Here is a 17526-nt window from a genome sequence, read left to right as displayed (position 1 = left end):
TTTGCAACATTTCTATGCAATTTATAACTTTTGCTACATAGCAAAACAATCTGCCATATTTCCCACGGAGTCACCTATTTAGCTTGCTCCACAAATTTGGAGAAGTTACTAGCATCACAGAAGAGTCTTTGATTTTTATTGATATCAAATGCGGAGTAGTTACTCGGCTCGAGAATAGAGGTGTGGTTACTTCAAAAAGGCGGGGCTTCTTCGAGATCAGCCGAGACGACTAGTGCTCAGTTCTCTTTTTATTGATACCAATGCGAGTAACTACTTCAAAATTGGGCGTAATGAGTAACTTCTCCGTTTTATTGATATCACCCAATGTCATTTCTTTTTAGATCCTGCTTCACCTGCATATTTCGGTAGTATTTCCTCCTTGTCAATCACCGATAACCTAAAAGGATGGGTGCGATCTCCTTGGGGAAACGAAACAGTATGCAAATTCGAAGAATTAAGACATAATTGAACATCCTTGTGGAGTTAAAATATTATACGGTTTTACCATTTTCCAATACGTTAATTTTTTGGCGAAAAAACTGCAAATTTATTCAGTATACAAGCATTTTGTAATAAAAAGTTCTACCATTAAAACATTTTTTTATTGTAATAACCCCCATAATAAGCAAAACTGGTGAAAAAAGAAACAAAGTATTACGTAACAAAGGGGGAGGGATTCGGCCTTTGGTTACAAAGTGTGACAAGGGGGAGAGAGGGGGTAAAAAATAGAACAAAAATAGCGTTACGTAATATGTGGACGGTCCCTTAGTGGTCTCTTCACGGACATTTGCTATAAAACATAATGAAATGAAAGACATGTTATATCGTTCTTAATTTCAATCAGTGTCGTAAACATAATTTTAACAGAAGGAGCGAGTTTAAACATCTGAGTTCATATAGTTTAATGACAGCCGTATTTTTGTATATACAGTACAATAAATATCTACGGAAAAATATACATTTCCAATAATATATTGTTAAACGAGAAAATGAATTTAAACCAAGAAATCCTCTTTCGTACACCACTTATTTCACTTTTTCCACCTCAATAGCGGTTAATCGCGACATGTCTGATTAGCCCTCATAATTTGGCGAACACTGCGTAGGACTACTTTCAAGGATTTTGTTTCACCATTTTTTGCGCGTAAAAACAATTTATTAACTTTATATATATATATATATATAGGTAGACAGATAGATAGATATATAGATATAGATACATATGATGTTTTCGTGATGCTGTGAAAAAAATCAGAGGGATGAAAGATGGCGCAAAGAGAAGCGATTTAAGGATAGGAACGAGAGTCCGGAAATGCGTCGTTTTGGAGATAGGGGCCGCCGAGAATTTGTTGCAACGGTTCAAAAATGACAAAATTCAAGAAGGAAATGAAGGTCCGGTCAATAGGCAGTGTGCACTATTTTTACCTCCAGATTTCATTAATGCTGGAATGGATTGAAAGCAGGGCGGCGCAAGGGTAGCCTGCAAAGAAATATAGGATATTTCGAACATCTGTAACAAACATGCGACGAGAAATTGGTAACTGTGTCCATTACAGATGTTTCGAATAATCGTGATGCCACTAGCTTATTTATAAGCTGCACACAGTAGTATGCTGTGAAAGAGGTATGTACGTGATGGTGACTGTGCCCGTGGGAAGGATGGAGAGCGAGAGTGGGCAATCACAAAAGAAGGAATCCGAGGTGAGGAACTACTACTAGCACATACGATGGTACAATAATTACACGGCAGGAGTGTGAAAGAAAGCCGTAGCAGGACGGCCCGCGCAGACAAACAGAAATGATTCTGGGAAGCTGGTTCGGTGCAGGACGTCATATGTGTGCAGGGAACGTAAAATGAGCCAAGAAAGAAATATGACTGCAAAATTCCTTGTTTATCATATAGAAAGAAGGCGAATACGTTTGGCACACAGCACAGAACAAGCCATTAGACACTGCTCGTAAGACAACCAAATAAACTCTACCGTGTAAACATCGTAAATGTACTGTAAACAAAATATGGAGACTGTACTTACTATGTGCAGTTTAACAGTAGATGTTCAAAATGACGTCCCCTGGCGTCGATGCACGCATAACAGCATCGAAGAAAACTTTGTCGTACAGGCGCAAACATATCTGGAGTGGTTCGGATGATGTCACTAGCAGCGAGGATGCGTGCCAGGAGGTTCTCTTCACTCTCTACAGGAGTTGGTAGACAAGGCTTTTTATGTAGCCCCACAATAAGAAATCACGTGGGGTGAGGTCCGGCGAACGAGCGGGTCATGCAACAGGACCCTCTTGCCCGATTCACCTATCTGGTAATGTTTCATCGAGATAAGCACGAACAACAGCAGCAAATGGGCTGGCGATCCGTCATGCTGAAACCACATATGCTGTTGAATAACAAGCGGGACAGTTTCTAATAGTTCTAGAAGCGTATACTGCAGGAATACTGCGTACACTGGTGCAGTTAAGCGTGGAGGAAAAAGATAGGGCCTAGTAAGTAGTCACCAATGATGCCTGCAAACATGTTCACTGCAAATTTCTCCTGACGGCTCCGTACAATTGTTTCGCGAGGGTTTTCGGCTGCTCACACGTGACTGTTACGACTATTAAACACTCCGTCTCTGTTAAAATAGGCTTTATCGGTGAACAATACCGAGGCATGAAACTGAGGATCGGCCACACAGCTACACAAGCCATTCACAAAATGTGAGACGGGAGTCGAAATCAACTGCACTCTGTATTCTTTGTAGGTGATAGAGATGCAATTTCTGTTCATGTAGTACCTTCCACACAGTACTGTGTGCCACATCCATGTCATGTGTTATGGCCCGAGTTCTTGTTGAAGGTTGCTCTTCCACACGCGCAAGCACCTCTTCTTCGAAGGCAGGCGTCCTGGTAGTTCTGTGTCCCCCGTGAAATTGTGGTCGCAACTGTCCCGTTTCCCGCAAACACAGGAAAACGCGCGGGAACATGGAAAGCGTGGGATGTCTCCTTTGCGGAAATCGTGCATGATATAACTTCTACGCTTCAAGGCTGTTTCCATTCGCCATTCCATACGTAAAAACCATATCTGCGAGCTCGTCAAACAGAAACTCTATTGCACTGAAAGGTAATTCACACAAACTACAACTGGACGAACACGCTACCAATCTATCAGCACTAAACAACTGAAAACACGCTTTATCAACCGCATTTGACGAAACACCTCACAGGCAACTGACAGCTGGAGCGGTAGACACGAGAATCTTTCGAACTGCGGTAGAGAGGGCTTGTTTACATTCGCGCTATCGTTGGTGTCGACTGGTATGCCGTCCACAGGCACTTTACTTACTCTCCCGCTGTGTGTTTTGATTCAAACAGAAAACATGTTCACAGCTATTACGTGTAAGAAAATAACTGCATCAGTTGCTTTTGTCGATACAAGCGATAAACACCGTCTGTAATTTTTGTAATACAGGGTGAGCACAGAAACAGTCTCAGGTTTCAAATTAGTGTAAATTTAATATGCGAAGGAATATTTTGCTGAAATTTTGAACAGTGATACATAAACTCAAAAAGTTTTTGTAGCAATAATTGAAATCACAAACACTAGGTGTGCGCGCCACCTGTAACGCGGGAAATATCGAGGCGGTAATCTAGCTCCAACCACACGTTATGAAGCATATCCGGTGTGATGGAGTTGACAGAATCACTGATGGGTTCTTGGACATCGTTCAGAGTTGCGGGTAGTGGAGGTGCATACACTTTGTCCTTCACAAATCACCACAGAAAGAAGTCACAAACAGTAAGGTCAGGTGATCTTGGAGGCCACTTGCTAAGAACTTGATCATTGTCTCCAGAGCGACATATCCATCGGTTAGGGAAGTTTTCGTTTAGAAACCTGCGTACAGCACGATGCCACTGTGGCGGCGCTCCATCTTGTTGTAGAACGAAGTCGTCTATCTCTGCATTACTAAGTTGCGGAATCAACCACTTACGTAGCAATGCTAAGTAACTTTCACCTGTAATTGTTTGTTCCTGAAAGAAGAACGGAACGTGCACCCGACGCTCTGATACTGCACGAAAAACATTGATTTTCGGTCAGTCACGTTCCACATTTACAGTTGCATGAGGATTCTGCGTTCCCCATATCTTTACATTGTGTCTATTCACCTTTCCACTTAAGTGAAATGTCGCCTCATTGCTGAAAATGATCTTCGTCAGAAAGTTTTCGTCGTCCTCCATGAAATTTTGCATAGTGTCACAGAACTCACGGCGCTTTACCTTGTCTTGTGGGTATAACTTCGGAACCAACTGCAGTCGGTACGGGTAACACCGCAAACGCTTGCGTAAGACCTTCCTTACTGTTGTTTGTGGCATCTGCAACTCTCTGCTAGCTTTACGTCTAGACTTCTGTGGGCTGAGTACGAAGGCTGCTCTTACGCGCTCCACAGTTTCCTCAAAGAGTGGACGTCGCCCTGAATGTCCTTTTCTTTGATCAAAAATGCACCCCGTCTCAATAAACGTTCTATGCCACTTCACAATGGATTTGTGTGTGGGTGGATCAGCATTAAATTGTCGTTTGAAATCACGCTGCACTCTCACAAAACTTATTGTTTTTGCAAATTGTAAAACGCACCAGCTTCGTTGGTGTGGGGTGAACGCCATTTTCGATGTTACTGCCCTCTAGCTGCCCTGGTCAGAACTAGGATTCTGAAAAGATAGGTGGGAAAATACAGAGTCCACTGAGCTCTGTACAAACTTTCATGTAAATATTCAATTAAATGTTAATTATATGGCACTTTAAAATCAGGTGCTGTTTCTGTGCTCACGCTGTACATTAACATAATTTCCAGTAGACAAACATGCAGCTAACAAGAATCATTTGTGTTCGTCTGTGTGGAGAGTTGGAGTGGGTCAGCGGCCGTGGGTCAAGTAAGACAAGTTTGAACAGAGATCGGTTGGTTGTGATTCATTTCGATGACTCACGAGAACCTAAGTCATTCTAAAACCCACGAATCACAACGGACTAACACTAACCAGAGAAACGAAGCAATCCACAATAATCCATTACCCACCACGACAACTGACGCACCCGTACAATATTGAATTCGTGGGTCAGACGGGGTCAGTTGATTTATATGGCATGGTGGGTCAGAGTGGATCGTGGATCACGGTGTGTGGTGGGTCAGTGAGTCATTGGTCATGCTTTTGTTGACCCACTCCATCTCTGAGCGGTATATCTACTGCCGTCCTGCTATGGCTTTCTTTCACACTCCTACCGTGCAATTATCGTACTGTCGCATGTGCTAGTAGTAGTTCCTTACCTCAGATTCCTTCTTTAGTGCTTGCTCAACCTCCTTCTCCAACTTTCCCACGTCCACAGTCACCATCACGTACGTACCTCTTTCTTTCACACTATACTACTATATGCAGCTCATAATTAAGCTAGTGGCATCATGATTATCCGAAACATCTGTAGTAAACCCAGTTAATAATTTCTCTTAGCTATTTGTAGCAGATGTTCGAAATACCATATATATTTCTTTGCGAGCTACCCTTGCGCCGCCACTGCTTTCAATCCATTCCGACGTTAATGAAATCTGGAGGTAAAAATAATGAACAGTGCCTTTGACTGGACCTTAATCTGACATTTCCTTCTCGAGTTATGACCATTTTTGTACCGTTACAACAAATTGTCGGCGGCCCCTATCTCCAAAACGACCTATTTCCGGACACTCGTTCCTATACTTAAATCGCTTTTCTTTGCATCATCTTTCATCCCTCTGAGTTTTGGTAGAGCATCACGGAAACACCCTATTTATAACGTATACATATACATATACCTCAATTCCTGGTTCATCCATAAGAAGCAATTTTCCTCCATTGGATGGTAACGGTCTCCTTATACGGTAAATAATATCATCTGGTGCGGTATCTGGATCAATATATTCCAAGTGATGAACAGATATTGTAATGGGTTGTCCAGCCATAGCCTATGGAAGACAATACGCTATTAGTTGATTTCTGAAAAAGGAAGCATACAGAAAATAATTTCAATCGTTAAGATAATATGAAATATCTTTATTTAAAATGAATGAGTAAAACAGTGGATGAACCATGAACAAAAGAAAAACCGAGGGCACGCCTTACAATACCAATCAAATTCAAAAGCATTAAATATACAATTCACTCGGAGTGTAGGCCAATTACGGTGTATAAATTATTACGTCCGTGTAGACATAAATTTCGAAATTGATGGAAAAGCTAGTTCCCTAATATGTAGTATTATCAGGACCGGATCTACGATATATTGCGCCCGGGGCAAAGACGTTTTCTGGCTCCCCTTTCATCCAAAGTCTAAATACATGTTTGATTTGATTTATTGACATATAACACAACAGGCACAGGCCTAATTACGGTGTTACATAGTATATACGTTATACAGATTATATCGGTTAATAAAGCTATTGGTAATAATTACATTTGTCTTACAGAATTAATAGACTTCTTAAACTACTTACATCCATTGCCAGTACATCCAGGTTGAAATTTTCTTTAACTAACTTGTTGTAGGTTGCACTAACTCTCCATGTAGGAGATCTGCTTCAGATGTTTATTTTCGCTGTCATACAAAAAAAATGTATTTTTCGAAGCAGTGTGCAATTTAATGGATGGTACTTGGATACATATTTGTTCGTTAATATCAGGACAGTCTATTTTGCCATGAAAGAGTTTGTGTAAAAATAATAAATCCCTATTTCTTCTCCTGAGCTCTAATGTTTCAAAATTAAAATTTTCAACAAGGTTAATGTAGCTTCCAAATTTTGGATAGAATTTTGTTTTCTTAAGGGTAAGAAGCCTTAAAAACTTTTTGAGTACGATCAATCAAATATGAGTATTTCTGTATATTAGAGTTCCATATATTACTACAATATTCTAATTTCGACCTGAGTTATGCATAATACAGCACAATTAAAGTTTGGTCATTTTGGAAATCTTTACTGACTCGATAAATATATCCAAGGTTTTTGTAGGCTTCTTTGCAAATAGTTTCAATATGTTGAATAAAGGATAATTTTGAATCAAAAATAACTCCCAAATCTCTTATAGAATCAAGCTTTTTCAGTTTTTCACCTAATATTGAATAATTATATTGAACATATTTTTCTTTTCTAGTGAGTGTTAAATAACTGTATTTACGAACATTTAACTTAAATTTATCGCTTTTACACCAAATTTCAAGATTTTGTAAGTCACTCTGAAGTTCTAAACAGTCCTGAATTGTTTTAATTCTGTTGAATATTTAAAGGTCATCAGCAAAGAGTAGATTTTTAGAAAATTGAAAGCACTCAGGAAGATCGTTTACCGCCAAAATGAAAAGTAGAGGTCCCAGATTTGAGCCTTGAGGGACTCCAGATGTTGCATGAAAGATTTGAGATTTATGATTACGATACAGTACAGTTTGTTTACGACTTTGAAGGTAGGAAGCAAAATATTGCAGAGTTGATTTCGAGAAGTTAAAGGATGCCAGTTTGTTTAAGAGAATGTCATGGTCAATGACGTCAAATGCTTTAGAAAAATCAGTATATATGACATCTACTTGTCCTTGCTTGTCAACTTCCTTCGAAATGTAGGCTGCTATTAGTGCTAGATTTGATACAGTAGATCTGCCCTTCAGACATCCATGTTGACTGACAGATAATGCAGGTTTAACATGATCCATTATTCGCTTATGCAGTATATATTCATACACCTTGGCAAACGCAGATAAGATAGAAATTGGTCGGAACTGTTCAATGTTACTAGCTGAGTTCGTTTTGGGTATTGGACACACAACTGACTCCTTCCGTTTTGCAGGAAAGGTACATGTTTTTATAGATAAATTAAATATAATATTCAGATTTTATTATCTATAGAAATTGTTGTTTATTGTTGACATCGGTGTGGAATCCGAAAGTGTTTTCTGTGTGGTTTCAGTCCTAAAATGAGTAAATACCTTCGATTGACGAGTTTGAGTCGTATATGGGTGTGCATGATGTCTCCGAGGTGAAAGTGGCGAAATCCCTATTAAAATTGGTGTTGTGGTTATTTTATTATAAAGAAATAAAAAAATAGGCCTAATGAACGTTAAAATTCCGTAATTTTTAACAATGAAATCTAGTGCAACGGAAAAACGAAAAGTGCATTTTTATTAGTTACTATTCGTTAAAAGTGTATGTTTGAAATTTTCAACAATAACAATGAGTGAAACAAACCAATTTTAATAACGTATAACCATAATATGGATACATCAAACATTTCAAACGATGTGCAATGTGCTCATTGTAGTAAACATTTTCTTAGCCAAAGAGGCTTATCCATTCACACAGGGAAATGTCATCACGCGACACGCAAGAGTAAGGGCAGTAACGTGAAACTTCAACAGCCTACCAACTATATTTCGGATTTATTAACCTTAGATTTCAGTGACAATTCTTCTGAACTTTTAACCAAAATGAATGATCTTATGTCTCATTTGAAGGCTAATGTTCAGGTTCATCGTCGTGTCCCGCGCGGTGCTCGTTCATCGGTAGCTGATTCTCTATGTGATATTATTCGTAATATCAACAACACCAATAATGTTGATTCTTGGATCGACCTTTTAGTTTTCCCTTACGCAGTGCTTTGCATTCCACCGCGTTCTGAGAAAGTAAGTAATCTCACCACTTGGATGAAGCTAAGAGTCAGAAACTGGAGGGAACATCAGCGTGAAGTATTAACAAAGCAGCATCGAGGGACCAACGAACCTCGCAAAACACAAAAATCCGGTTCAATCAATACCAAAAGCATCGAACAAAAATTAGCAGATGGTGATATACGTGGCGCTATCAGGCTACTGATATCCGATGGCACTGTGGCTACGCCAGATACGTCAGTACTACATGCTCTCAGAGAAAAACATCCAGCCCACGTTCACTCACTCATCAATCCCGAACCACCTGAGGACTCGACTACAGTAACTAAAGTCTCTTCCATCGAATTATTAAAGGCTATAAAATCGTTCCCCTCTGGTTCGGCAGGCGGAATGGATAATCTCCGTCCCTCAATCTTAAAAGATCTACTTATAAATCAAGACTTTGATTCAAGGGAACGGTTAACCACATCCATTTGTGAATTTATGCACTTAATTATATCTGGGAAAGTGCCGACCATTTTACGACCAATTTTTTTTGGTGCTTCACTTATAGCACTGAAGAAGAAAAGCGGTGGAATTCGCCCAATAGCTGTTGGCAATGTTTGGAGACGCTTATCAGCAAAAATTATCTGCTTCCGGATACGAGATTCATTAATTAATATACTATCACCACACCAACTAGGGGTCTGTATACCATTCGGAGCAGAATCAGCCGTACATGCTGCCAGAATGTACTACTCATCTTCCCATACTGAAGTGAAAGCATTTTTGAAAATTGACTTCCGCAACGCCTTCAATGAACTCAACCGTGACTCAATGTTACAATCTGTTAAAACTAACTTTCCAACTTACTATCCATACATCTACCAATGCTACTCCGAACCAAGCAATCTTTTTATAAGGGATAACATAATTCACTCACAACGTGGAATACAGCAAGGCGACCCACTTGGACCAGCACTGTTCGCCCTAACAATCCATCACATTATTAAGGATATTAACACAGATTTAAATATCTGGTACTTAGATGACGGTACCATAAGTGGAAATATCGAGGTAGTACTACGCGCTTTTAATAAAATTCGTCTAGAAGCTTCATCTATTGCATTGTTTCTTAACTCTGCCAAATGTGAAGTGAGTTTTCTGAGCGCCAGAGCTGATGAAGTCCATGTCCTTTATGAAAAGTTTAACGAAGTAGCACCTGGTATCAAACTCTTATCACCTACCAATGCGGAACTTTTAGGGGCTGCCATCTCTACCGAATCAAGGAGCAAAATTTTATTGGAGAAGATATCAAAATTAGAATTCTTCTTTTCTCAATTATCAAAACTTTCTGCACACTCCGCTTATTATTTACTACGAGCTTCACTCTCACTTCCAAGATTACTGTATTTCCTCCGTGGCTCCCCTTCTTGGCAGGATGATAAATTACTTGACAAATTCGACCACACTCTTAGAACAGGACTGGAATCCATTCTAAACTGTTCTTTGAAAGACAGTTCATGGTTACAAGCTTCCTTACCAGTTGAGAATGGAGGCCTTGGGATTCGTCGAGAAATGGATATCGCCATACCTTCTTTCCTCGCATCATTCTATGGCTCACAAGAACTAATTGGATCTCTTCTTCAACAGGAGGTTGACTTAGTTTCGATTCGAGATGTACAAGAATGCACCGATAAATGGACTAGTCTGGTTAGAATGGATCCCCCACCTATCGACAAAAGACATGTTCAGTCTGTTTGGGATGAACCTATAGTCAAGCTTCGTTTATCTTCACTCCTATCATCAACTAATAACCCAGATGACAAAGCCAGGCTGTTAGCTGTCTCTTTCTCCAAAAACGGAGCATGGCTTCAAGCCCTACCTTCTCACACACTCGGCCTACACCTTTCTAATGAGAGCTTTGGTATTGCTACAGCTCTGCGCTTAGGTGCTAATATTTGTGAGCCTCACTTTTGTCCTGCTTGCAACGCATATGTTGATAATAAAGGATTACATGGCCTTTCATGCAAAAAAAAGTGCGGGAAGACAATCTCGACATCATATTGTAAACGACATTATTTGTAGAGCCCTCGTTTCAGCGGGAGTTCCTTCAATAAAAGAACCAAATGGTTGTTGCCGCTCTGATGGTAAAAGGCCTGATGGCATGACCTTGGTACCATGGAAAAATGGAAAAGCACTAGTCTGGGATTTCACATGTTCCGATACGTTTGCTCTTTCCAACTTACCCCATTCTTCAATTCAGGCAGGTCTCGTCGCCGCTCACAGAGAATCAGACAAAAGACTAAAATACTCAAACCTATTTGACAAATATTGGTTTGTAACAGTAGCAATAGAAACCAGTGGGTCTTGGGGTCACGAAGGATCTAATTTCATTAATGAAGTTGTTCATCGAATAGCAATCAAAACTGGTGACCCTCGAGCGACTGCATTCCTTTTCCAACGTATCAGCCTCGCCATCCAGCGCGGGAATGTGTCATTGATCTTAGGCACATTACCTCCTGGTAAAGAACTGGACGAGATTTTTCTTCTATAACACACATAAGACGGAAGGAGACATATCCGAGGAGGCTGACAACCACTTTGACTATGTTCATGAAGAATGTTTTGAATCCAGTTTGGATAAATATACATTGTTGGAAGTCATGCCTAATACCGGTAAATTTGGGAGTGGTAGCAACATTATCTACAGATTTTACTTTGTTACTGAAAATCGTTAAAGACCCGAATGATATTGTTTATTTGTCCGATGTTTATTTTGGAACAAATATGATAGCTACAGATAATCTATGTGTTCTTAGATGTGCGTATATATATAAAATATGAGTGCCATTTCATTGTTAGGGATAATATTCAGAGGTCGTAAGAATATATTTCAACAGCCTTTCACAATATACGTTGGGATCATATCTGGGCCACTTGCTCTTTTTGATTTCAACTTCCTTACTGCTTCTTTTATTTCTTTTTCAGATATGAGAGGTAGTGAAAATATATCAAGATGAGCACTGGAACGATCATTTAGAGACATGCTCGATACCTCACAGTCCGCTCTTAAGGAGCCATAGACTGAACTAAAATGCTGCCCGAATGCTTTAGCTATGTCCCTATCATCAGTAAGGTCGTGACCATTAAATAATGTTAGGGATTGGAACAAATTTTAGGTTAAAACATATGTTTTAGAAAGTTTAAATCATTTGTCACCTTTCTCCCTTTTATAATTTTTACTGAAAATTGTGTGCACGTACCAGGTTGAAACCAATTACAAAGCATATCCAAAAGATAGAAAGTGAGAAGTATGAAACTACACTGCAGAAGAAATTTTCACGTTTACTCGAGACACAAACCCATACATTATAATAATTATGCAATGTTTACGTTCTATTTGAACAGTTTTTATTTTGAATTAAATCTCTATATATATATATATATATATATATATATATATATATATATATATATATATATACAGGGTGGGCCATTATAATTAATCCACGGAAATATCTGAAAAATGATAAAACATAGAAGAAATTTTTGAAGTACACGTTATATATTGCTAAGGGGGAAAACCAATTCCGCCAAAAGTACCCCTCCCCGCCCCCGTAAATGAGGGTAACGGGGGGTAACTTTGAAATGTCAAATGGGAACATGGGTCGAGTAATACCTCGTTCGAAAGGTCTTGGAAAACTAAGTAACGCTGTACAAAAAGATGTTTCATATTGTGCACCAGTTTCAAAATGGCCGCCTTATCATGGTTCGGAAACTCCAGCACCCGTAGTATGAAAACCATGGAAGGTAAATGAATGGAACAAAATTGAAATACGTAAATATCATAGGGCATATCGAATGATGTAATCCCTGTGATCCCAGTGGCCTCCCTAAAGGGGTCTTGTGGGTTAACTTCAAAATTTCAATGTCCGACCGGACAACGGTTCGGGCGTACGCTTGACCTACCCAATGCTGTTTGGAATGCAGACTTCATGCATAGAGAATTGGTGCATTAAGTTAACGCGGATGGCCACAGTTACATTTTGATTAACTATTAGCATTCATGTCATATTGTGAGCTTGAGGGACGAAACGGTGTGTACGTATATCCCCGAAATGCTTTCTGAATAACCAGCACGCATTGCATAAAAGTTTCTCTTTTTTTAGTCTCTACAGCATCATCCTTACAAACAAATGTTTCAACCACACCATACCTATTTGTAAGGTTAGCCTTAATTTACGAATTAAAGTAGAGTTCTCGTTTGAACTTTCACTTTACTTTCCACCCCACTCACATACAGAGCGCAGGGAGAGATTATTTTGCAGGACTTGGATTTCTCTTTATACATTATGGCAATTTTACTCTAATATTTTTATCTCTGTTGCATTATTCTCGAGCCTTGGAACGCCTCCGTGGTTTTCCTATTTAATTTTCGTTATTTTCATTTATGTCTAACCGTATTCATACTATGGGCACTAGACGTTTTCTTAGACACAGTCACCATGTCTTTGCGATCATTTTGAAAACGGTGTCTCATGTCGAAAATTTTCTTACAGAAGATGTTTGATATTAATTTGTCTATGTAACGTGATGTTACTCGCTTCAAGCTGCTATTTGAAATTTTCAAGTTGGCCCCGGATACCTTTCACTTGGCCCTTGGAGTCACCCCGACAACACCTCTCGATGTGCCTTACGTCAGTTAGCTACTCCAGTTTTTCTTTTGTTGATTTATCTCCAATCGCTTTCATACTACGGGTACTAAACCTTTTCTCTGACACGGATACTATGTCGGCGGCCTTTTGAGAACACTGCCATTTCACATCAATCGTTTTCTCCTGCAATATGTTAGATTTTGCAAGATTTATCGAACGAGGTACCACTCGACTCATGTTACTATTTGAAATTTTGAAGTTAGCCCCCAAGACCCCTTTAGGGAGGCCACTGGGATCACAGGGACCACACCGTTCGATATGCCCTATGATATTTACGTATTTCAATTTTGTTCCATTCATTTACCTTCCATGGTTTTCACACTACGGGTACTGGAGTTTCCGAACCATATTATGGCGGGCATTTTGAAACCGGTGCACAACATCTTTTGGTACAGCGTTACTTAGTTTCCCAAGACCTTTCGAACGAGGTATTACTCGACCCATGTTCCCATTTGACATTTCAAAGTTACCCCCCGTTACCCCCATTTAGTGGGGGGCGGGGAGGGGTACTTTTGGCGGAATTGGTTTTCCCCCTTAGCAATATATAACGTGTACTTGAAACATTTCTTTTATGTTTAATCATTTTTCAGATATTTCCGTGGATTAATTAAAATGGCCCACCCTGTATATATATATATATATATATATATATATATATATATATATATATATATATATATATATATATATATATATATATATATATATATTTCTGCTTATTTCATTTACTAAATCTAATTGTTGAAACAATGGTTTTATAATATCATCTTATTATCTTGTTATTAAATAAATTGGACACTTAAAATTTAAGGAATATACAGTAAATTGGGCACTTGAACACAGTAAAATAGGCTTTCTTGACTCAGATAATGCAGTAAAATAGACATTTATAATTTTAAAAAAATAGTAAAATAGGTGATTATAACTCAAGAAATAGACAAGGAAAAACAACTCTAAGGATCCACGAAATAGGCAGTAAATTAGATACTTATAATTCATGAAATATAGAGTAAAGTAGGCACATATAATTCAAGAAATATACAATACAACAGACACTCATAATTTAAAGATATAGTAAAACATGCATTTAAAATTAAAAATATATATATATATACAAGAAAATAGACACTTATAATTCAAGAAATATACAATACAGTAGGTATTTATAATTCAAAAAATAAGAAAAAAGATCTCCTCCAGTTCATTACCAGAGGGTAGCGTTCCCAAAACTAATGCAACGTTCCCTCTTTGTACTGCCATACTGATGCGTTACATTAGAAAAGAGGTTGCTCTAGCGTTTCCTAACGATGAATAAATGCGGTGTCCAACTTCTTTTATAAAGTTAAGACATTCGGGACCCCAAGAACCACCTGCTTCAATAGCTATAGAGACAAAATGATATTTGTCAAGTAAATTGCTGTACTTCTTGCGTTTTTCTGTTTCAAAGCGAGCAGCCACGTTGCCAGCTTGTGCTGAAGAAGAATGTAGATTTGATGGGGTGAAGGTATCGAAACAAGTAAAATCCCATAGAAGTGCTTTTCCTTTCTGCCACGGTATTAGGGTCATACCATCTGGCATCTTATAGGGCTGTTCCGACAATCGAGTAATCGATAACAATTCTATAAAATTTCAAAACCGTTTCGTCGATAAAAAATTTTAATTTTATCGAATTATCGAACTTTCGAGACTCTCGAATTGTTTGAAACTCTCGAAATGTTTGAGACTCTCGAGTTGTTTCGAGACTCTCGAATTGTTTGAAATACTCGAAGTGTTTGAGACACTAGAAATGTTAGAAACATTCAACGAGTTTGAGAGACACGAATTGTTTGCAAGCAGCAATAACTAAAAGATCTGGAAGAAACAATGCAATCAATGTTATCATAGGTGTAGACTTACATGTGTACTACATATACGCAGGGTGTTCACTTTAAAAGTTGCCTTCCTTCAAATGAAGTGAAAGAAGAGTTTCTATCCACATGTCTTTAAGACCAATGTTTATATATGTACACTCCGCATCAAAAAAATTGCGACAGCTATCGCCGTGCAGCTAGGCCACCCAATATACACCTTCTTCTCCCATAATCGTGTCTGGTAAAGAGACCCCTTCTCTCTCTCTTCCCTTCTTCTCTCCCATACTAAAATTAGCTAGCAACATGAACGCAATTCTAATTTCAAACTACACATGTATTAGTATCCATAAAATGAAATAACAAAACCGAGACGAAACAAGATTCATAAGTTAATTTAGGGAGAAACTAAAACACACACAATGAAAAATTGAAACCAATGGATGTCTATTACACAGAGGTTCAGAAATGAGGCAGAGAGAGAGACAGAGAGAGAAGAAGAAACAGAAAAGAAAGAACAGATAAAAATGTGTAATTTTAAACTTAGTAACAAAAGAACCTAACATTATAAAGTTCCGTTACCAGAAATCCAATAGTAATATAGAAATAACGTTTGTTTTTATATATTATTTCAGGACTATTCGAATATATAGAGAATGCTTGAAACATTCATTAAGTCACTTTCATAAAGGATAGCATACTGAATTTCCAGTAAAACTATAGATCGCACAGACACATCTACGATAATGTCAAAAGCTTAACACACATGCTTTGTTTCCGCTTGGTTCGGTTGTAAATTCGATAGTGTTCATTGGACGTACTGATGCAAACTACATTCTAATAAACCCAGTAGATAGCGTAGGTTATTTCTTCCATTCCAGACTACTAATGCAAAGTGACCCCCCGCCCCCAAAAAAAACGAAAAGAAAAAGGAAGAAAGATAGAATTGAATGAGTGCTATTTTATTGCTAAATTTTTATCAGAAATATCCTATATTAAAAGTCCAAACCGTATCATAATGAAAAATTACAAATATTCAAATGGAAAATTGAATATTCCTTATATGATGTAGCAGACCATGCATGTTTCAAATTTCAATGTGAATAAATCACATTGAATTATAGGATGGAAACAAATTTGTGTCGAACTAGTGTAAATAAAATTTTGTTTTCAAAGAACCAAAGAGGTTGCCATTTTCTAGTCTTTTCCGAATATTTATTTGTTCCGAACATCCAGCATCACTTTCATCTCTTACTGGTATAACTTGTAATTTGCACAAATACAATCAACACGCTAGAGCTCAAACGGATCATAGTGTCAGTCGGATGATGTTGGTTAGCTTATGGACCACCACTGGGTCGAGGATTCGAACCCCTAGTGACCCGGTAATTTGACTGAGACTCGGTAACCCAGATGATAAAAAAGATATTTTGCTTATTCATTGCGTTTAAATAGTATTTCTTTCAGAGATGACCAGGTCTGGAGATGTTATGCCCAGAGCACGAAAAACTCGACACTGAAGTTGCCAGTTAATTACATTCTCCAGACCAGGTCTATCGGTCTCTTGCTCCGTTTTAACTTTGGAACACGCACACGCACATGAAATGCGTGTGTATGTGAGAGAGAAGGGGGAGAAGTGAAAGATGCAACGACAGGATAGGGAAACGTCAAGAAAGAGAGAAAGAGAGAAAGAGGTGGACGAATATAAATATGAAACATACTTATCATTACAGTGTATGCTGAAGGACACACACACTGTTTATTCGAATTCTCGCCAGTGATGCTTTGTAAGTTCTCCAACAGAAGATAAATCTCTGTTTGCAGCCATTATTTATGCGAAAAAGTTGAACTACCTGGCAGGAAATCGAACCCAGAATTTCCGTTTGAAGTCTGGTACTTTACCACTACACCATCGATTGCGATACCCAAACTTTGTCCAATAAATGCTCTAATATTTCTTTCTGAGAACGATAACACGAAAAGTGTTTACTGAAGATCAATAAAGTGTTTCGAAGGTCCTGGTAAATCCCTTTCCCTTTTCTAACCAACATTCGTAAATCGTCTCTATCGTGATAAAGGTGTTTGTTTCCACGTTCTTAAGCATTGCACGTCTAATATGAGAAATCGATTATTCACTATCACTTTGTAAAAAAGGCAAATTTGGCGTGAACAGGACTCGATCCCAAGCTGGACAACTTTATTAATCGTAACTCCATTACGTTACCGTTACACTACCATGCCACCTGGAACTAGAAGCCAAATATTACTTACTTTATACTGGATCATTGGAACGATCAAGCTTCTTCCTGTAAGGTTATTTGCA

The 17526-nt window shown here is 38.5% G+C and overlaps 1 protein-coding gene across 6 annotated transcripts in view; it reads right to left on the bottom strand.

Moving 5' to 3' along the window:
* LOC145661112 (extracellular matrix organizing protein FRAS1-like) overlaps positions 1–17526 on the bottom strand; it is a 3375101-nt gene that overhangs the window by 2647913 nt on the left and 709662 nt on the right. For all 6 annotated transcript variants that reach the window (XM_081726561.1, XM_081726566.1, XM_081726573.1 and 3 more), the window contains one exon: positions 5829–5978. In XM_081726561.1, the coding sequence (XP_081582687.1) occupies positions 5829–5978 (150 nt within the window). The remainder of the gene's footprint in view (positions 1–5828; positions 5979–17526) is intronic.

Source organism: Thermobia domestica, chromosome 1 (assembly GCF_964235325.1).
Source record: "Thermobia domestica chromosome 1, izTheDome1.hap1.1, whole genome shotgun sequence".
Lineage (NCBI taxonomy): Eukaryota > Metazoa > Arthropoda > Insecta > Zygentoma > Lepismatidae > Thermobia > Thermobia domestica.
The sequence above is the reverse complement of the archived record's forward strand: the minus strand, read 5'-3'. Positions and strand labels throughout refer to the sequence as shown.